The sequence below is a fragment of the Vulpes lagopus genome, chromosome 10 (assembly GCF_018345385.1).
Source record: "Vulpes lagopus strain Blue_001 chromosome 10, ASM1834538v1, whole genome shotgun sequence".
In the NCBI taxonomy this organism is placed as follows: domain Eukaryota; kingdom Metazoa; phylum Chordata; class Mammalia; order Carnivora; family Canidae; genus Vulpes; species Vulpes lagopus.
Window position 1 is genome coordinate 83,266,947 of NC_054833.1, and position 22,157 is coordinate 83,289,103.

Here is a 22,157-nt window from a genome sequence, read left to right on the forward strand (position 1 = left end):
CCACCAAGCAGGTACTTGTGCAGCATCCGATGCAGCTTCTGTTCTGGGAGGGAGTACAGTTCAGCCCAGAGATAGAGGGAAAGCCAGCTGCCCCACACCCTGGTACACATGGCAGCCAGAGAGCAAAGACAGTGAGAAAACACTGTTCAAGTAGTTTGGTTAAAATGGGGTAAATACATGATGAAGTAACCTAAAGATGTGAGAATGAGGAAATGCCAAAGAAGGGTTTTATTAAGAGTTAGGAGAGCTTAGGAGCGCCAGGATGACTTAGTCGGTGAAGCATCTGACTCTTGATTTAGGCTCAGGTGGTGATCTCAGGGCTGTGGGATCGAGCCCCGCATCAGTCTCTATACCAGGTATGGAGCCTACCTGGGATTCTTCCTCGCTCCTTGGTCCCTCCTCCCCCGCCCTTCTCTAAAATAAATGAGTTAAGAGAGTTTATTTTTTATTTTTATTTTTTTTATTAAAAGATTTTATTTATTTATTCTTGAGAGATAGAAGGAGAGACAGAGCCAGAGACACAGGCAGAGGGAGAAGCAGGCTCCATGCACCGGGAGCCCGACGTGGGATTCGATCCCGAGTCTCCAGGATCGCGCCCTGGGCCAAAGGCAGGCGCCAAACCGCTGCGCCACCCAGGGATCCCAGTTAAGAGAGTTTATAAAGCATTAATGGCACTAGATGAAATCAGATGAAAACATAAGCAACCTAGAAACACCTTCAGATGCATTCATAAGGCTGTGTGGCCTCGTCCTCTCAAAGCTCAGGGTTTTGGGCAGTTTGCCATCATCCTTCCAGGATGGTATGAAATCTGGATCCAGGTAGTCAATCCAGGAGGCTGGATGGGGTGGGTGTGGGACCCAGTGTGGCCCATGGCAGGCACAGCCAGGACTTGTGGCAACCCTAGGAAGAGGCTCCTTCTGTGTATGGCTGCTGAGCAGGCAGAGAGGTGGCAAGGGGGCCATCCAGAAGGCAGCCAAGGGGCAAGCAGCACACATTCCAGACAGGACCATGAGCCCCTGCACCCAGCCAGGCATCAGGCAGCCGGGCTCCCCAGGAATGGTCCATGAGATTATTTAGTGAACAGTGAGACCTGACTTTCCCAGACTGTAACACTAACACACACACACACACACACACACACACACACACACACACACACACAAACCCTAAAGCATGTGTCCTGTTAAATCTAACTAACTGCCAATGAAGTGGGTGCCAAAGAGCAGCCCTATTATAACCCCTGAGGCAGAATTATGGGGAGACATCTTTCCCCCTATAGCCAAGTGTGCTGCAGTATGCCAGAAAAACAAGCGATTAGCAGACAATGTGTCCAGTTCACTGTGCTTTCACAGGAGTGTAAAATATTCAGCTTCAGATTATAGGAATAAACTATCCCTAGAAAATGAAGTTGCCACCACAGCTGGTTTGGCAGGAATGATAGGCAGTCACTGAGCAACATACCACAGTTGTATACCCAGAAAAACTCTGGCTAAACTCTTATCAAAATGTTTATACCTCTGAGGCCATCTTGAGCAGATGATCCTGGGAAGGCAGTGTGTCCACACTGCAATGAGACATTGAGGAAGGAAGGTACCTTTATGAGCAAGTGTCAATTCTTTCCTTGTTAGCATGAAGGGACCTGCTCTGAGAATAGATCTGTGACACCAGGTCTGACACTTCCATCAGATGTGAGTCCTCAGTGAGTTCCTCATTTCTTAAATATAGGGATTTCCACCAAAACAGCAGTCAGAAAGTTGTACTCTGTATGTAATACATTTATACTAGTGATAATAAATGTCCCATCTCAATTTCCATGAATTCAGTCCATTAGCCATTTCCAGAGGGCATCCTTTACTCTGTAAGACAGAGCAGCACCTGAGGGTTCCTCTCTGAAGTACTGCCAAAGAACTTCCAAACCCTGGGTAGCTGTTTATTCCATATGGGCCCTTACATCCCATGGAAACAACAACAGGAAACAACTGATTACCAAGAGCCTTATCCCTGAAGCTGAGTGCCTAGGATTCCTGTCCCAGGACTATCAAACATGATTAGGAAGGATTCAGTACACCTGATAACGGCACTCAAAGGCGTATTTAGTGTAACTGCATTTCTAAGATGATACAAGAAAATGTCCCTACCATGGCTTAAACACGAGTTCTCAAGCTAATGCTCAGGCCAGAGAGACGTATAAGTGATGAACGGACATTCAGGCCTGAGACAAGACAAAGATAGCAAACCCTCAAATGTGTGGAACCCTTTAACAGTTCACACTTTAACCCTCTGACTAAAACAAGACTATTTTAAGCTTATGAAATTGTAACCTTTATTGACTTGAAGCTGAAAATTATGTATCATGTCTGAAGAAAGCAACACTCTTTTAAGGGCCAAACGTGTTGTGTGTGTGTGTTTTTTTTAAAGATTTTATTTATTCATGAGACACACAGAGAGAGAGGTAGAGACACAGGCAGAGGAGAACAGGCTCCATGCAGGGCGCCCAACATGGAACCTGATCCTGGGACTCCAGGATCACACCCTGAGCCGAAGGCAGATGCTCAACTGCTGAGCCACCCAGGTGTCCCTTAAGAGGCCAAATGTTTTTAAGAAACCACTCAACTCCCAGGAAGTAAAATTTTATGACATATGAAGGAAAAAAAAATTTCAGAACATTTCCTCTAATACTAATTTTGTTTTTGTTTTGATAAGTGCAGTGTTAAAAACCTAAAGTCTTAATTAAAAATGCAATCAATGTATTGAATCTGATTATAAATCAGCAATTGATAAACATTAAGAATGTATGTGTGTTGGAAGTTCATCAACGTGGTAACAAAGTGGTTTATGAAGTGTGCTCATTAGATAGAATCACCCTGCTTGCAAGGACCATGTAGATATAGTCTACCCCAGCTTCTGGCAGGGGGGTAGCAGTTCTATCCACAGGAGCCAATTTCCAACAGAAAATAACTATGAGCTCTGGATAAACATAAAAACAAATAGGAGCACGTGGTTAGGTCATTCAGTTAAATAAATAGCTCTTAATCTCAGGATCATGAGGAGTTTGAGCCTCATGTTGGGTTTGAGACTGCTTAAAAATGAAATCCTTAACACAAAAAACAAATATCTAAAGACACAGGAAAGAGAAACAGACAAAATGAAGGGAAGCCTACACTTGGAAAAAAAAGAAAAGTACTGAGTTTGTTTTTATGGCAGGTCCCCATCTGAGACACCACATGGGTAAGACCTTCTTGAATCGCCAGCAGACAGATTTGCGGGCAACCACAGTCAGAAAGTGAAAGAAGAGAACCTAGAAAGGAGAAAGCCACAGAAGAGGAGACTTCAGTCATGCACCTAAGTGCTTGAAGCTTACATCTGAACCACACAAAGAGCAGGCTCCACATGACCTGGCTGATGGGAAAAGGACAGACGTGGCTTCTGTGGCTGCCTGAAAGGACACAGCATGGCCATGTCAGAGCACAAGAACACAGTCTCTGCAACACAACACTTCACAATATCCAGGGGATAGTTCAAAATTACCGATCGTACTAAGAGGAAGTGTCACCCCCTACTGAAGAGAAAAGAGTCACCAAGACCAACCTCTAGAGGGATTAGCTGCTGAAATGGCAGACAAAAATTCTCAAGGCAGCTCTCGTAACTACAATGAAGGATACCCAATATATATGTAATAAAAAACAAGACAGGAAATCTCAACAGAAACGTAACAAATATGTTTTTAAAAAGCAAACAAAATCCTAGAATCTAAAAACAGAACATCTGACATATACAGGTTCCTCAGTGGTGAGAGTATTGGGGGTGACAGAAGTCACATAAGCCCAAGGACAGATTTGTAGAAGAGGGAGACTACAGGAAAAGGCGGAGAGCCACAGGAACCCACAGGACCATAGGAAAACCCACACACTGCAGTGCAAAACGAGGGGAGGCTACAGAACAGAAAATATATTTGAGGACATGGCCTAAAATGTCCTCAATTTAGTAAAAGATAAAACTTTACAAATTCAAGATGTTGAAGCATAATAAATACAAAAAAATCTAAGTGCTAAAAGAAAAAATGTCAACCCCAGAAATCAAAATATTCAGCAAAAATACTATTCAAAAATGAAGGAAAACAGGAGCACCCGGCTGGCTTCATCTCAGGGTGCTCAGCATGGAGCACCCAACACTTCATCTCAGGGTTGTGAGTTCAAGCTCCATGTTGGGTGTAGAATTTTCTTAAATAAAATAAAGGGGCGCCTGGGTGGCTCAGTGGTTGAGCATCTGCCTTCAGCTCAGGGTGTGATAACGGGGTCCTGGGATCAAGTCCTGCATCAGGCTCTCCCCACAGGGAGCCTGCTTCTCCCTCTGCTGTGCCTCTCATGAATAAATATATAAAATCTTTAAAAATAATAACAATAAAGTAAAATAAAAACTTAAAAAAAAAAAAAAAACCTCTTTGGCGTCCCTGGGTGGCTCAGTTGGTCGAGTGTCCAACTCTTGGTTTCTTGCTCAGATCATGACCTCAGGGTGTGAGACTGAGCCTAGCGTTGGGCTCTGTGCTGGGTGTGGAGTCTCATTAAGATTCTCTCTCCCTCTGACCCTCCCTGTTTGTGCTCTCATTCTTTGGAAACAAAAAAAAAAGAACTTTTAAGAATGAGGAAGGGTAGGAATGCCTGGGTGGCTCAACAGTTGAGTGTCTGGCTTTGGCTCCAGGATTGAGTCCTGCATCTGGCTCCCTCCCTGTGAGAAGCCTGCTTCTCCCTCTGCCTATGTCTCCCCTCCCTCCCTCCCTCCATGTCTCTCATGAATAAATACATAAAATCTTAAAAAAAAAAAAAAATGAGGAAGGGCATAAAAATAGGCCTTTCCAGCTGCAAGACTCTACTATTTTATATGAATTGATACAATATTAACTGAGTGGACCGTGAAAAGTTATGAATGTACATTGTAATCCCTAGATAAACCACTAGAAATTACTGCAAAAAGGAAACCAAACGAGCCAACAGATAAACTCAACTAGTATTCTAAGAATTTAGGTTAGTAAACTAACCCAAAGGAAGGCAGGGAAGCAAAGCAAGTGGTGACACGACAGAGCTAAATCCAACTGTATGCACATCACATGAAACAGGAATGAACCAATACCACTGACAGGCAGAACCCTTTAGAATGGATAAAAGGCAAGACCCAATTATATGCTGTCATAAGGAACCCTACTTACAAAGATACAGTTATGTTGAAAGAAAATGGATGGAAAAAAAACCATGAAAACAACAGAAATCAGGCGTGCCTCTATTGACATCAAATAAAGTAGACTTACAACAAAAAATATTAATAATATTCTGAGAGGAAAAGGGGAATTTCATCATGTTAAGAGGAACAATTCATCAGGAAGACATGACACCCATAAATGTATATGCTCTACTAACAGAACTCAAAACATATGAAGCAAAAATTGCCAAAATTAAAGGAAGAAAGTATTAAATCCATAATCAGGGCCCTTAACATCTACTGCCAGCAGGTCACAGAGATGAAGTTTTGGGAGATGTGAACAGGATCAAAAGTCTGGCTTGAATGAATACACTTGGAACATTGCCCAGCAACTGCAAAATAGACCTGGTTTCCAAGTGTATGTGACATGCTCATCTTGACAGACTCTCTGCTCCATTAAATACAAGTCTCAACAAACTGAAAAGACTCGACACAGAATATATTCTCTGAACATAATGGAATTTAATTATAAATAAATTATTTAAGGAATAAATAAATAAAAACTCCAGGTACTTGAAAATTAAACTTCATACTTCTAAATAACCCATGAATCAAAGAAATAATCAAAAGGGTATTAAAAATACTTCAAGCTGAATGATAATACAGTTAAAGCCCTGTTCAAAGGGAAATTTATAGCTTTAAGTGCTACTATTTGAAAAGGAAAGGTCTAAGATTCCACCTTAAGAAGCTAGAAAATCAAGAAGAAAGCAACCCCAAAGCAAGCAGAGGGTGGGATAATGCAGGGCAGAAATTAATGAAATACAGGGAGCATATCTTTTTTTTTTTAAGACTTTACTTATTCATGAGAGACAGAGAGAGAGAGAGAGAGAGAGAGAGAGAGAGAGAGAGAGAGGCAGAGACACAGGCAGAGGGAGAAGCAGGCTCCATGCAGGGAGCCCGATGTGGGACTCGACCCCAGGACTACAGGATCAAGGAGGGCTGAAGGCAGGTGCTAAACCGCTGAGCCACCCAGGGATCCCCCCAGGGAACATATCTTTAAAAAGGATAACTGTATGATTTAATGGTGGTGGCCAGAGGGGAGGGTGAAGAGGGAGGGAGGAAACAGATAAACAGGGTTAAGCACACTTACTGTGGTGAGCACTGAGAGATGTATACAAGTGTTAAATGATTATACCTGAAACTCTATTATATTACACACCTAAAACTAACAGAATACCATATGCTAGTTATACTTTAATACAAACAAAAAAAAAATCACACAAATTAAAAAAAAAGGGACCATGCACATATTCTTATCTGGCTAAAATTAATTTAACAGAAGGCTTAACTAGAGTCAAAAGTAGTATTATTCATTACTTTTGATCATTTCTTTGGCTGCAGGTGTAGTAGGTGAGTCTAGCAGGGTGTAGACGGCCATATAAGTAAAATATTAGGATGAGACCTCTTTTTGTTATGAACAAGTGTCACAGGTAAACTAAACTTGGCAAAATAATAACCATTTAACTCTTAAAGCTGGCTGTATTCAAAGGAACAGCCTACAAGACTCTTCTGTTTCCTTTTCAACAAGAGTGCTCATTGGTACAAAGTGTATTAGAGGACCAGGTTGGATCCATACATGTATATGTGTGTGTACACATATGTATATATGTGTATAAATGCACGTGTAGATTAGGAAACCCTCCTGGAAAGGCACTCATGAATACAAGATGGTTTAGAAGAAGGTAACAGATTAAGCAATGTTTCTATAAAATAAAAAAAGGTGGCTGTCAGGATGAGGCAGTGATCCCTAAGATCCTCAATCCAAAGGCTTCTTCCCAGTGAAGGCATATCAAAAGCCTATCTTTGATTTCATTTTCAGAATGTTTCTCGCTATTATTACAACCAACCTTATTAAATAATTATTGATAAGAGTTGAGTGTCCAAAGCATATAACACACAGCAGGCAAACATCTCCAACTATGAGGTTACTGGTGAGAACATGTACCTGTATGTCCGGCCAGTTCACGGCTCACACGTACATTCCCTTCACGAGTTTTCAGATTGTAAATGGAGCAAATGTTATCCAGGCCACCACAGGCCACATAGTTCCCAGAAGGGGCATATGCACAGGTCATGACCCATGAGGAACGCAGAGGGATGGCATGGACCTAAGTGACAGAACACAGATGAGGCAGACACACTCAAGTTCAAAAACATTAACTAGGGACACTATGATTCTATTTCTAGTCTACAACTTTCATAGCATAGAATGCAATAGAGCCAAACAACAGCCAGAGTCATTTTGAAAATAATTTATACATGTGACTAGTCAGATAAAGTACTAATTACAAATCCACGTGCCGCCTGGGTGGCTCAGCTGGTTAAGCATCTGACTCTTGATTTCAGCTTTAAAAAAAATATCCACTGCTGCACAACAAATTTAATCTACAGTTTTGTTAAGGTCACAATTTATGGTTAGGTATGCACCTAAGTAATAGCTTTAGAGCCTCCTAATCCAGGTTATATGTTAAAAAGAAAACAGTTCACTGGCCTGTCAAAATGGCTCTACACTGACTTATGAAACAAAATGTTTTTAGTGAAATAACCAGACTAGACATTGTAATTAATCCTGCCACAGACTTCCCCATATTTAGGATAGACTCATTACAAATACTGCAATCTTAGATCTCCAGTAAAATACGACAGAGTCTGATCTTCTAATATATATGGACCCAGTGACAGTACTTTGGACTGTTTAAAAGGATATAATTTATACTTGAAAGTATACTTACTGCCTTTCAGGTTATCTCTTGTAAAAACTAATAACTAAACGAAAAGCTGGATTTCTACATCTTTAAATAAAACATGAAATTTCTCAGCCTGAGCTAACTCTGGAATCCATATCTCTCAGAACTATTAAGGAGGGACTTACCTCCCCCGCTGCCCTGCAACAAGACCATGAAGTGCAGCAGAAGAGACCAATAGCATGCTAAACTAGCATGCACTAGTTATCTGATTGGGCTTCACACTAAAAACAAAATTCACTGTGATCCCCTCCCTATCCTGTATGATGTGTTTTACACAAGTGGACAGGAAGTTAGAAGCCTACTGCCTCCTGAGTGGGTTTGTCAGGAAGGGACCCTGCCATCCTTACCTTGTTTGTGGTGTAGCTATCCCAGATGATCAGTTTGCCATCCTGTGAGGCACTGACCAGAAGCCTACAAGGAGAGGACAATAGAAAACTCATCAGTACCAGAGCAACACAGGTATCACACAAAGTCAACCGTATAAACTGAATCTTAGTGACTGTGAACACACACTTCAGTGTCACACTTGTTTGAGACAAAGCACACTGATTTATAAAATAAATAAAAAGGTCTAAATTGTTAACTCAACTTTGAAAGCATGAAAGAAAATACTCCCACAAATAATAGTTCAAATTCAAGAGTGCTTGTCTTCAAATGAAGACTAGATCACCAAAGCCACTCTGGTGAGCTAAGACAGGTTTGTTTGTTTCTTTTTTTTTTTTTTTTTTCCTTTAAATTTTTATTTACTTATGATAGTCACAGAGAGAGAGAGGCAGAGACACAGGCGGAGGGAGAAGCAGGCTCCATGCACCGGGAGCCCGACGTGGGATTCGATCCCGGGTCTCCAGGATCGCGCCCTGGGCCAAAGGCAGGCGCTAAACCGCTGCGCCACCCAGGGATCCCTGTTTCTTTTTTTAATTAAAAAAAATTTTTATTTATTTGACAGAGAGAGACAGACAGATAGACAGACAAACACACCATGCCCACAAGGAGGGGAAACGGTAGGCAGAGGGAGAGGGAAAAGCAGGCTCCCTGCCAAGGAGAGAACCTCACACGGGGCTCGATCCCAGGATCCTGGGACCATGACCTGAGCCGAAGGCAGACGCTTCACTGACTGAGCCACTCAGGCGCCCTAAGACATACAAATCTTTCAAGAACTAAAGGTGGCAGAAAATATTCAGTATATAACTTTATGTTCCATTTGACACATAGAAAGCTTAGATAGTAAAGAATAATCAGCTTTTAGATATTCCAAATTTGTGAGACATTTCTCATAAAAAAAAAAAACCCAAAACGAAACAAAACTAAAACCATGAAAATTTCCCAGACAGAGCTAAATCTGGAATCCAGGTCTCCTAGAAACGTTAAGGAGGTGCTTAACCTCCCACCTGCTTTGCAAAGAGATGACAAACTACAGCAGAATCGTGTCTTGTCCGGCAGTAGAGAATAGTAACTATCATGAATTTTCTTCAAGACTATTTTCTTGCTTTGGGTAACTGCTAAGTTTGGGATCCTGTGTTGAAAAGTTGCTGTCTATATTTGTAGAATTAAGTTAGGATACTGCAGAAGGAAAGCATGACTAATGGGCAAAGGGACAGAGTAATTCTGGGAACCAAGCTACTCCTAAGACTCCCTAAGAACTCTGTCCTATAGAATGTGCTATTTTGAAAGAATGGCAAGGAGGCTCTATTCATAATGCTAGGCAGAGATACACCACAGCATGGTAAAATAACAATAGATTAAATTTTTTTCTTTTTCTTTTTTTTTTAACATCCTGGCCATGCCCCCAGGGTTTCCCACCTCCCCCAAGGACATGTGCACAGGGCCAGGCTTCATATGGCCCCTCCTACTACAGGAGAGAACAGTGGCAGGGGCAGACCAGGGGGAGAAGGACCAGGCCTCTGAACACCCCATAAGCCCAACTGTCCCAATTGGAGGGGAACAGGTGCCCCCATCAAGGGTCTTTAAACCTCTGCCCCAGGACATCTAGGTACCTGCAAACAGGACATTGGGTGAGGTGAGGACAGGGCCACATGGCCACCACCCCAAGAGATTTTTAATTGTAAAGATTTTAATCAAACACAGGTTTTGATCATTTCAGCCAAGAGCATATTTGGCTTAATAAACTGATCAAAACCTAGAGGTAAAACTTACTCAAGATATTCTGACAGCTGTGACATTTTCCATCAAATTCCATGTTCTGATGCTCAAACTTCCTTTATAAGGAGTCAACAATGAGTTTGGCAAATAACACAAATGTTTTCAGTGGTGCACAGCAAAATTTATCACAGAACCAAAGTAAGTGCAGGTCAAATCCTATCATTTTTCAGATGCAGTTTCTTAAAGCCAAGTCCTGCACCTGGGTTCAGTGACAAACATATTAGGCACTTAAAAGCGATTTCCTGCCACATAAAAGAATAAGGCTCACTCTGCTGCTCAATTTCTGGCTAGCCCTTTACACAGGCTTTGAAGGGAATATTCAAGCCAATGTAAAGAAGCTCATCCTCTAGGAGGGTCACCTTTAGAAAAGGTCTCCTGGTCAGAGAGCTTAATATATGCTGACTCACCCAGGGGTTAGAGAAATGTTAAGCTGTCTGATGATCCTCCAGAAGGTGACAGAGGACACTTCTTAATCTGAGACAGAACAAATGCTGGAGAACTGGGTTCATTCTACCCCTGGAGCCTTCAGCTATTCACAAGTCAGTTACTATGAGGCACCATCTACCCAGGACACACAGGCAAGAACCGGCAAGGAAGTGAGGGCTCCAGGAAGCTGAGAACAGAGGCTGAATAGAGGCCCACATCCAAATGCCTCTGACCCCTCATTTACTTGGAGGACGGAGGGCTCTCAGGCCTAGCTGGGCCAGCTGTTTTTCCCTCTCAATTATAACAAGAACTTCAGCAGACTTTAGAAAGGGGAGAAAAAGTTTCACATTAACTCATGAAACTGAAATAGACTCAACTATTCTAAAAAGTAGAATTAAGTATAAATTATTATGTTGATAAACATAAAGATATACATAATATACATCGACACATGCATATGCACGAATCTCTTGTGGGCTCTCCTTGTGGTTTTGAAAATAAACTACTAATCAGTACAACAATTTGGAAGTATCTATAAACTATACAAACATGATAAGAAAATTGGTATTCGGGATCCCTGGGTGGCGCAGCGGTTTGGCGCCTGCCTTTGGCCCAGGGCGCGATCCTGGAGACCCGGGATCGAATCCCACATCGGGCTCCCGGTGCATGGAGCCTGCTTCTCCCTCTGCCTGTGTCTCTGCCTCTCTCTCTCTCTCTGTGACTATCATAAATAAATAAAAAAAAATTAAAAAAAAAAAAAGAAAAAGAAAATTGGTATTCATGAATTTACAGCCTTGTATCACGAAAAAATATTTTGGACTTTTTAAGAGACAAAAATTTACCTATCTGGAAAAATACAGCTATCCAGAAAAAATAATGTCTGAAAGGCTCTGGATAGTAGAGATCCTCTGTAATATCATTTTTCATTTTCTTTTGTTTGTAATTATACAATAGGGTCCTCACATAAGGGTACTATGAAACACAGCTGTGCAGTTTCAAAAACAGCTATAAAACAAGTACACATGTGCCCACCACGCCATCCAAGAAACAGAACAAGACCATAACACCACCCACCAACCCCCACAAGGTCTTCCATGTTACCCCCCCTTTTTATTATTATTATTTTTTTTAAGATTTTATTTATTTATTCATGAGAGATACACAGAGAGAGGGAGAGGCAGAGACATAGGCAGAGGGAGAAGCAGGCGCCATGCAGGGAGCCTGACATGGGACTTGATCCCGGGTCTCCAGGATCAGCCCTGGGCCAAAGGCGACACTGAACTGCTGAACCACCCGGGCTGCCTTTTTATTTTTATTTTTTTTTAATTTACTTTGATCGATCGATTGATTGATTTTTAAAGTATGTTACCCCTCCTTTAAGGGGTGACCATCATCCTGAATTTGGTGATACTTATTCATGCCCTTGCTCTTCTTCCTTCTGACTCTGAAGCTTTCAAAGTGCAATTTGTGTTTGAATCAGATGGAACATAAAGCCTTGCACATGTGATTGGGAAGCTAGATGATCTAGTGTCCATCTGCCCTCCTGCCTCACGCTGTGCCCTCTCTTCATTCGCAGAAGTGCCTGCAGATTGCCCTGTAGCTCCCAGTGACTCTGAGACACAAGTGACATGTCACCTCTGCAACTCCCCAAACTAGAGCCCAGTTGTTGCAAGAAAGCAAACTGCTTAGTGAGCCAAGAGTACCAGCTTCCCAAGGACTGGGCTAGACTGGCTCTTAGTTTAACCGAGCTGTAGTACTACCTAGTAAATGTCCTGTCAGACCAGGACATTGATATTCCAACAGATGGAAGAAAAGCCCTGGAGGCAATATACCATTTGGTTACTGTCTTCTTTTGATAACAAATTCCAAGGTAGACTGATTAGCAAGGGCATTTTCTTTCCCTTTTCTTAGTTTTTCTGATTATTGCCATCATTAAAATGATCAAAGTTAGCTCTCATTTGCATTTGAAATTGTATGGAACAGTGTATAGAACAAACTAAAGATAGATTCTTTTGTTCTGTAGCTGTTTACACTCTATAGCAGACAATTTCATGAACAAAGAGAAAACCAAGCAATTCCTCTCTGACACACACACAAAATAATGCGACTCAAACAAAGGCATTTTGAAAATCATACATCGGGTATTAGAAAGAGCATGTTATAGCCACTAAATCACACAGCTTGTTATTTAATTATTCAGGTGGAAAAGGCAGAAGAGAGAGATTCTCCAGCAGCCTCTAAGGGAAAGAAGTGTGGAGAGGGATGGGAAGGAAGGACCAGGTCATGATGGAGATGAACCACCCAGAGGGAAAGAAGTCCCAATAAGGAGAAGTTAAAAGCAAAGAGCATCTGAGGGGGATTTTCTTGTTGGGACAATAGATAAAAGGAAGGTAGGCAGACAGGCCAGAGGACAGAATGATGGGAGCAGCTAAGACATGCACTCCCACACGTCTGCTCTACATGGGCTCCAAGAAAACCAGTAGCAAACCTGTGCACAGTGCTCAGGATGCTTTTACTCGCTGCTATAAGGCTCAACACACTTAATCTTCCTCACACCACTGGGCAGGTTTATGATCCCTGAGCCAGGACCCTGAAACCACAAGAGGGTAGGGGCCACGGAGTCATGAGGAACAGGCTGGAGAGACAGGGAGCCATGGCGTAGAGATGCTGTGTAACCTTCTCAAGGTCACACAGGCATAGCACAGTGGAGCTGGGAGTGCAAAGGTGGAGGTCACAGCTCATAGAGATGTGATGAGGGTGGTAAAGAAGTGACAGTGTACCATTAGCCCAGGTGAGTGGAACCAAGGACAGGGAATCTGCATTTGTGATGCTATCTATACCTGGCCTGCCCAGATATCTGACAACCTCATTTTTCCCATATAAGTAACAGCAGATGAGTTCAGGTTGTATTTCCTCAAAATCCAGAACAATCCTCGAATGTATCAAGCACTATGTTTTGTTCATGTTCCCACACACCTGGAATCCGTGCCCCAATGCATGGCATAAATTTTGGCCAAATGCCCCCTCAGCGTTCTCCTGGTGCGCATCTGGATTCTTCCTACTGGGTCGATGTTGTTTGTGATCTTAAAAATAAAAGTTACCGCAAATTAACAATCTGTCCGAAGTGACCTCACCTGAGGCCTCCTCTCCTCTCCCACCACCCTCATTCTGGCTATGCAGCTCACTCATGGTGCTGTGTCCACCCCTCACCCCCACCCCTGGTTCCTGCCAGACACCTAGGCAGCTCTGCACCAGGACTTCTCCTGTAACCCATGGCACCCTCCTTCCTGTCCTGATGTGTATAAGGTCCACTGTTCTACTCGTTCTTCAGGATCTCTGATCCCCCAACCCCTGTGTGGGTCCATAGGTGTGTTGACTTCCCCAACGCTCCCTCCTTCCTCTAACTGTTTAGCCAGGCCCAACTCCTCCTGCCCCTAGTCCTTGTACGCTTGCTCTCCTTCCAAATTACAGTTCCATCAGCCTCCATCACACTGAACACAGGCCTGCTGCTCACACACTATCCACAGCGACCAGGCTGGGCACTAATCTGGACAACACCCAGCAGTGACTAGAAATAGTGTTGCTTATGGCACAGAATTGGACATGGAAACCTGCGAACTCACCCCAACATGTAAAGAATGGACATTAACAATTCTCAGTTGCCAAATGGACTAAGTGTATGACAATAATGGTTTGTGTCTTAAATTTAAGGTTTTATTTTTAAGTAATCTCTACTTAAATCCCCAATGTGGGGCTCAAACTTACAACCCCGAAATCAAGAGTTCATGATCTATTGCCTCAGCCAATCAAGCACCTCAATAATGAGTTTAAAAAATGTACAATTCAAAGTACACAAAGTATATATGAGAATTCAAATTTGGGAACTCTATGCAGTGTAAGTTTCTCTTTAACTTACTGTTTAACCCCAATTAAAGTGCATACCCTAAAGCACTGGGACGTAAAACATTTAATCAGCCTCAGAAGAAGTAGGAATGTAATTTTTCTTTCACATTTCTGTTTAATTCTTTGGATAAAAACTTTTTTTGAGATGAGATTCACCATTTTAAAGTGAACAGTTCCATGGTGTTTAGCACATTATCACCTCTGTACAACCACCACATCACCTCCACCTAGTTCCAGCATGTTTTCATACCCCAGCAGGAAACCCCATAGTCATTCTCCACCCCATTCCTAACTCCTGGCACCACTCATAAACTTTTTGTCTCCTTGGATCTGCCTGCTCTGGACCTTTCCTATCTGTGGGATTCTACACTATGTGACCTTATATGTCTGCTTTCACTGGGATCTTGTTTGAGGTTCATCCATGATACTAAACATATCAGTAAAGCATTCTTTGTTATGGCTAAAGAATATTCTGCTATGTGAATGGACCACCTCGTTATTCGCTCTTCTGTTCACAGAGACTGTAGTTGTCTCCACCTTTTGGAAACTGTGAAGAGTGCTGTTGCTAAGAACATAAGAACACATATGTACATGTACTTGTCTGAGCACCAGTTTTGGGTATATATCTAGGAGCAGAACTGTTGTTCACAATTTATGTGCAACTTTTTGAGGATCTGCCAAACTGGACTTCAGAAAGGCTTGTGAGACATTTATTTTTCATCCAAAAAACACTATTTCCTGTGCCTTCTGAATGAAAATGTCTCAAGCACAGATCACTTTCAAGGTACTAAGTGTAGGTAGGCCAGCCCAATGCCAGGCAGGTGCCTCTGCATAAATGGGTCCTTACCTGAGAGAGAGTTGCATCTGCACATGCTTTTCTAGCATCCTAAGAAATAAGAAGGACAAAGGGGAAGTTAGTAACGTTTCATATATGTTCAATCCCAGGTCTTCACATCAGAGTTTCAGAGCACCTCTACAAACTGTTAGAAGCAAAAGTAGAAAGGAAGAGGATGGCATCCTCTCTCCATTGCTCTGTTCAGACACAGTCTAGGGCCACTGGCAGTCCTGCTATATGTGTTCCAAGTTACAATGAATAGAGTATCAATGGCACCCAATACATTTGAGGCCAGCAGATCATCTTATAACCAGTACAACACCTCTGTGACTCCAGAAATGGAGCCTGTGCTGGGAGGACCACACTGGAAGCTGGGTGGCATCAGAGAAACCCCACAAGTGGGTGCTGCTTCCTCTCCTGCCTGCCAAGCCTCCTGTACTTTTCCACAGACCTGCATGTGGACCTCGCTTACTTTAACAGCCCAGGAGCCACGGGGCCCAGAGAAAAAAGTCCAAAAAAGTACTGGATGTCCCTCCGATCATGTTAACTAAGGATTTTGCTTCCAAGGCCAACAATACCTGACGTTAAAGTCTATGAGCAAAGGATCTGGAGTCAAGATAGTCAAATTCAGGTAAGACTTTCTGGCTGTCATAGCTGTTATCTGTGTTTTCTTTTCTATTTTTTTTTTTTAAGATTTTATTTATTTATTCATGAGAGACACACTGAGAGAGAGGCAGAGACACAGGCAGAGAGAGAAGCAGGCTCCATGCAGGGAGACCATGTGGGACTCAATCCTGGGACTCCAGGACCACGCCCTGGGCCAAAGGCAGATGCTTAGCTGAGCCATCTGGGGATCCCCCTGTTATCTGTTTTCTTATCTATAAAATGATATTGTGAAGCAGGTAACAACTATAAAGGGATATTCTAAGGCTAACTAAGAAGTTTTTATTGTTCCTAAGTGATCAAATTTACTAGGAAATACACAAAATAGAAAGTCATACATTATGAAGGAAAATGAAACAATAGTTTGAAAGGGGTAAAAATATGAGTGCAGGAGTAATTTCAAAGGAAATTATGACAAATTTCTAATATGAAAAAATGTTTCTATTATGCAGTCATCTCATTATGTACTTATGAAAGTGTGCATTTGCACATACCTACAGGCTCGCAGGTGGTGGGGACTGGCGGGGGGTGGGGGGGGTCCCAAGACACCGTTCTCTAGGGACAAACTACCTTACTGTGAATTATTTTTATTGCATGAAACTGGAGGGAATATTTATTAGCAGAGAACATGGAAATGTACTCAAAGACATTATTATAAACATACCAAAGATCTAAATTTCAAATTCAGCTTTTTTTTTTTATTTTTTATTTTTTTTATTTATGATAGTCACAGAGAGAGAGAGAGAGAGGCAGAGACACAGGCGGAGGGAGAAGCAGGCTCCATGCACCGGGAGCCTGACGTGGGATTCGATCCCGGTTCTCCAGGATCGCGCCCTGGGCCAAAGGCAGGCGCCAAACCGCTGCGCCACCCAGGGATCCCTTCAAATTCAGCTTTAATTATCCTATTAGAAGTCATTCTGCTTAATTAATTCTACTTAATGGATTAAATAATTAAAACACCAAAAATTGTATCATCAAGTACTTCTATGCCAGCACCTAAATTTGGGGTAAGGAGTAAGCAGATGGAAGGTCCGGAGTAGCAAGTCTTTCATCAGGGGATCTGACAACTACTGAGTTTATTAACTTTATTTCTGAACACCACTCTTACTAATGTTATACATGGATTTTAGTTTTAAAAAAGAATAATGAGAATTTTTTAAGTGAAAAAATAAATCAAGGGACTTAAGCAACTTCACCTTGATTAGCATCCAAAGATCAACCTGGATTTCACACTGCACCATACAACAGACCGTGGTGATACTATCGGTAAAAGGAGGGAAAAGCCATTTTAAAACTAAACACCAAGAACCCTAATTCAGTCTTCATTTTAACCAAATGTCTATGCCACTGAGTGCAGCATTTCTCAGAACAAGCTGGAAGAATTCTCCTTTTTTTTTTTTTTTTTTTGGAAGAATTCTCCTAATGGAAGAAATCTCTGTTAACTGCTTCCTAAAGACAAATTTCTACCATCTTTCAGATTAATTTCCAATTGAATGGACCGGTGAAAATGTGGATAATGGATAAATTATTTATGCAAAGGTTTCTATGCTGGCTGTGATGAGAAATGCCATTGAAGACAACAATGGCCCTCTCTTTTGTTTCCTTAAACCAGAGTACATCCAAGGCAGTGACCACTCAGTTCCCTGCAGAGTGAGGTTTCTTCCTACTTGGCCCCAGGGAAATCACCTGATCTGCTCAGTTGCTGGACAGTTAACACTTGGGACTGTCACAAACTCAGTCTCCTCACTTGCATGGGTTGGTACAGTGGCTTTGTAAACAATTTGCACCGTACATTTCCGAGTTTTTCTATAATCCATCAATTAGCTCATGTACTTTAAGTCATGCAATGGTTTGATCAGTATCTTTTTGAGAATTTGTGTTCCCTCACAATCTAAAGTGGGATGAGGGCTGCCTCAGTGGCTCAGTCAGTTAAACGCCCAACTCTTGATCTCAGCTCAGGTCTTGATTACAGGGTTGCAAGTTCAAGTCCCGTGCCAGGCTCCACACTGAATGTGGAGCCTGCATGCACGCATTCATAAAGAAATAAATAATGGGATGAGATGGCCCTTGGCATCTTTCAGCTTAAAAAAAAAAAAAAATCTAAGAAAACCAAAGCCTCGGGGGATCACTGGGTGGCTCAGCGGTTTAACGCCTGCCTTCAGCCCAGGGCGTGATCCTGGGGTCCTGGGATCCAGTCCCGCGTCGGGCTCCCTGCATGGAGGCTGCTTCTCCCTCTGCCTGTGTCCCTGCCTCTCTCTCTCTCTCTCATCAATAAATAAATAAATAAATGAATAAATGAATAAATAAATAAATAAAACCAAAGCCTCTTAGAATCATCCACTACTGCTTGTTTGATTTCCTGTTCCCTGCATTCTTTAACAAGTATGTATTTCTTGGGCATTCAGGAAAAAAAGGGCATTTTTTTAAAAATGTTTTCTTTCTGAAAGAAAGTCACCTATTTGGTGCAATAGACTTTGCTGTCCGACCCTGTGCTGTAAAAAGAAACCAGCACAGACTTACTTAGCTCCTGAGACTGGCCTGGGCTGGTGGGTGTACAGAATGCTGCAGTTCAGGAGCAATCCTCAGGATGGTCCAGAGTGGAGCCACAAGAACATGAAATATAGCAAGACAAGCTGAGGCCTGTCGTTCACTGTAGGACACACTGAAATCTCAAGGCTTGGTATAAAAATAGGAATATGAAATAATAAAAACACCTATTTTTAAATTTTTATTTTTAAAAGATTTTATTTTGGGGGTGCCTAGGTGGCTTACTTGGTTGGAAGTCTGCCTTTGGCTTGGGGTCATGATCTCAGGGTCCTGGGACAGAGCCCTGCAAGGGCTCCCTACTCAGTGGGGAGTCTGTTTCTTCCTCTGCCCCTCCTTCCCACTCAAGAGTGCATGCACTCTTTCTCTTTCAAATAAATAAATAAATAAATAAACAAACAAAAATCTTTTAAAAAAAATAATAACAAAAAGATTTTGTTTTTAAGTAATCTCTACATCCAACATGGGACTCGAACTTACAACCCTGAGATCAAGAGTTGCATGCTCTTCTGACTGACCTGGCCACATCTATTAAAAATGGATTCCACATATTTCTCACATTTTTATTTTTAATTTTTTCTAGATTTTAAGTAATCTTTCTATCCAAAGTGGGATTCAAACTCACAACCCCCAGACCAAGAGTCACATGCTTCCCCAACTGTGCCAGCCAGGCGCCCCTCTATTCACACTTTCAAACCCCACAGCTGGCTACAGGATAGCCCTGTCTCCTAGGAGGATGGCCTGCAGTTCACAGTATAACTGGCTCTACAAAGTGGGAAAAAATATAACATTAACTCTCAGGCTTTCTCCCCCGCCCAAACTTGGATGTCTTTCACCTATGCCACACAAACCTCCTTTATCTGCCATGAACAGATCCAAATCCACTAAGAACAACTTCTAAGTAATAATTTATAGCTACTAGAAAAACAAAATTCTGATTTCTATATTCTGGAAGGTAGACAGCCATATTAAACAAGTCTGATCAGAGCAAACCACTAAAAACACCAAGTCTTCCTTATTTTTATTGAGCTATATCCAATCATTTGAATGTTAGGATTTAAAACCTGAAAGACACTTTGTTTTCTCTTGGCTGTAGATCTTTAAAAAATTCATTATCTTTTCTCAAGCTTAAAAAAAAAAAAAAAACTTGGCTACCCTGATGCTGAGGCTCCTTTCCCCAGTTATCACCAGGCTTTCTGAACACAGAGCTGGTCCTTTTGGAAGGGATTGGGCTCCATCCTTACAGTGGACTCAGAAAAATAAACTGCTATTTAGACACATACTGAAAAATGATGCTCTGAGAAGAGCTGGGCCTGAGAAGCCCCTTCATCAAATGGACATAAATCTGCCTCAATGTCCTCAGGATGGTTTTTCTGGGGGTCCACCCCTCCTTTTCTTAGTCTTCTTATAAACAGTGTGAGAATAGGTACAAGTACTTGTATTTAATGTTTCTCTAGAAAGTGTTCATTTCAAGTACTGTCTCACAAAATGGGAGAACAGAATCCATGACTTCAGATTCCTCCCAGTCCTGCCTTTTCAGAAGTGTATGGGCTCTACGGGGGGACATCACACACCAGTGACAGGCTGGGATTAAAAGCTGTAGAACTCTGGGAGCTACTTGTTGTACAGGGTGGCTAAATGACATGTAGGTGTTTGTATCTCCAGCTAGATGTGCCTGCTCTCATTTAACAGCCTACGTAAACTTGCAGGTGCCAGCATCCAGCCCAGGATCCTTGGATACCCTGGGCACACCTGAGACACCTTCCACCATCGTTGTTAATACTCTTTCTTTTATTTTTTTATTTTTTTATTTTTTTTTAATATTCTTTTTTTTTAAACAAGTTTCCTGTCCTCAACAGTCACAAGGGAGGAAAGCAAACACCACATTCTACAGTGACCAAAATAATGTCATGAATGAATTCCCAAGGTTAAGAAAATAATATATAGAGAGACATTTACAAATTCTATGAAAACATTGTAGGTATTAACCATATACTGGAAAACAAAACCCTGAAAACCATGTGCTAGGCCAAATATCTGGTTCTAATTAGCAAATCCTGGGCCAGTGAAAATTCAGTTTCAATCCAAAACACTGAATACTTATTTTGAAATCCACCTTTCCCAAAACAGATAAACATCTCACCTGAAATCCAAATGATTTATAAAATAAGCTAAGCACACATGTAGCTACCTACCCTAATTTGGTTTTTAAGCTGCTCGGCCTCCTGCCGTAACTGGTCAAGTTCACTCATCTTCGGTTCCTAGTGCTCTTCAATACCAACTCAAGGAATCTGAGATCTGAAACAGAAATACAAGCATAAAAAAATTAATAAACAATGGTTGAGTAACTTAGGAAAGCAGACGACAAAAGGAAATTGGGATTTTAAGAGCTGTAATTTTATTAGAGGTCAGAGCACTTTTCTTCAGCATTCATCAGAACTTCTAAAGTGCCTACCAAGGGCTGGATTAATAAAATATGACTATCATCCACTAGCTTTTACAATGACAATGTCTAACAGACCACTCAATAGATGGTGGGGGGCTAAAGAAGGAAAAATCTGATAAGCATTTTTCATGAAGGATCAGAGTCTCATTATAAACCCAAGAACATAAGACTGACATTAGATCTAGAAGATCTCTCATACAGAAAACCAGGGATAGTCAAGTTCAGGAAACGAGCAGAGTGGCAACTTGACAACCCAGTACCTCAATACCATGTTGACAATCTTGAACCCGTGATCCCCACAGAGGATGTCAGAATGTTTACAGAGCAATTCTGAAAGGACTCAGCATGGTATCCAGCAAGCCTCTGGGTCAGGGACATCTCACTCTCCCACCAAAATGGGCCCTGAGATCCCAATAAACTCAGAAGCAGTAACTCCATCCTTACAGTCATAGGCCAAATTAGGCTCAGTACAAGTACCCCTAACCCGGTCTCATGAGACAGTGTTCCTGAAATCAGACTCAAAATAAAATCACCCTTTAAGCTAGACACTTATTTTCTAAAGGGAATGTGGTAATCAGGGTTTGCATTTCTGACTGTTAAATCAGTGGTAATTATGACCAGTGTATCACAAAGCTGAAGATAAAATTACCAGCCTCTCTTTAAAAAAAAAAAAAAAAAAAAAGATTGATTGATTGATTTAGGATAGACAGAGAGAGAGAAAGAAAGAGAGAGAGGCAGAGACACAGGAGGAGGGAGAAGCAGGCTCCATGCCGGAAGCCCGACTCAGGACTCGATCCCGGGACTCCAGGATCACGCCCTGGGCCAAAGGCAAGTGCTAAACCGCTGAGCCACCCAGGGATCCCCCAACCTCTCTTAATCACTTAAGACTACAATGAGCTCCTACATGCAAATATTGCTTATCCAAGGGCCTCAACACCCAATGCAAACACATATCAGAGATTTTATGCAAAACTGACAGAGTTAATATTGTATACACCAGATACTTATTTAACAATAGCTATTTTCTTGAGATTGAAATGGTTCGGGGAAATTGTCTGGAGGACCCAGGAAGTATTATTTGTTAAGAGTTACTAGATAAACTTCCCTACTCTGCACAAAAGCATTCAAATAAATTTACCTGGCTTACATTACAGAAACTTAATGTATACTTACTGATAAA

At 41.8% G+C, this 22,157-nt stretch overlaps 1 protein-coding gene across 4 annotated transcripts in view; it reads right to left on the reverse strand.

The window, feature by feature from the left end:
* GNB1 (G protein subunit beta 1) overlaps positions 1-22,157 on the reverse strand; it is a 100,951-nt gene that overhangs the window by 13,124 nt on the left and 65,670 nt on the right. For all 4 annotated transcript variants that reach the window (XM_041770273.1, XM_041770272.1, XM_041770269.1 and 1 more), the window contains 5 exons: positions 20,727-20,829; positions 15,337-15,375; positions 13,563-13,669; positions 8,348-8,411; positions 7,199-7,361 (listed from right to left, as the gene is read on the reverse strand). In XM_041770273.1, coding sequence (XP_041626207.1) covers positions 7,199-7,361; positions 8,348-8,411; positions 13,563-13,669; positions 15,337-15,375; positions 20,727-20,783 — 430 coding nt within the window. In that variant the 5' untranslated portion in view covers positions 20,784-20,829. The remainder of the gene's footprint in view (positions 1-7,198; positions 7,362-8,347; positions 8,412-13,562; positions 13,670-15,336; positions 15,376-20,726; positions 20,830-22,157) is intronic.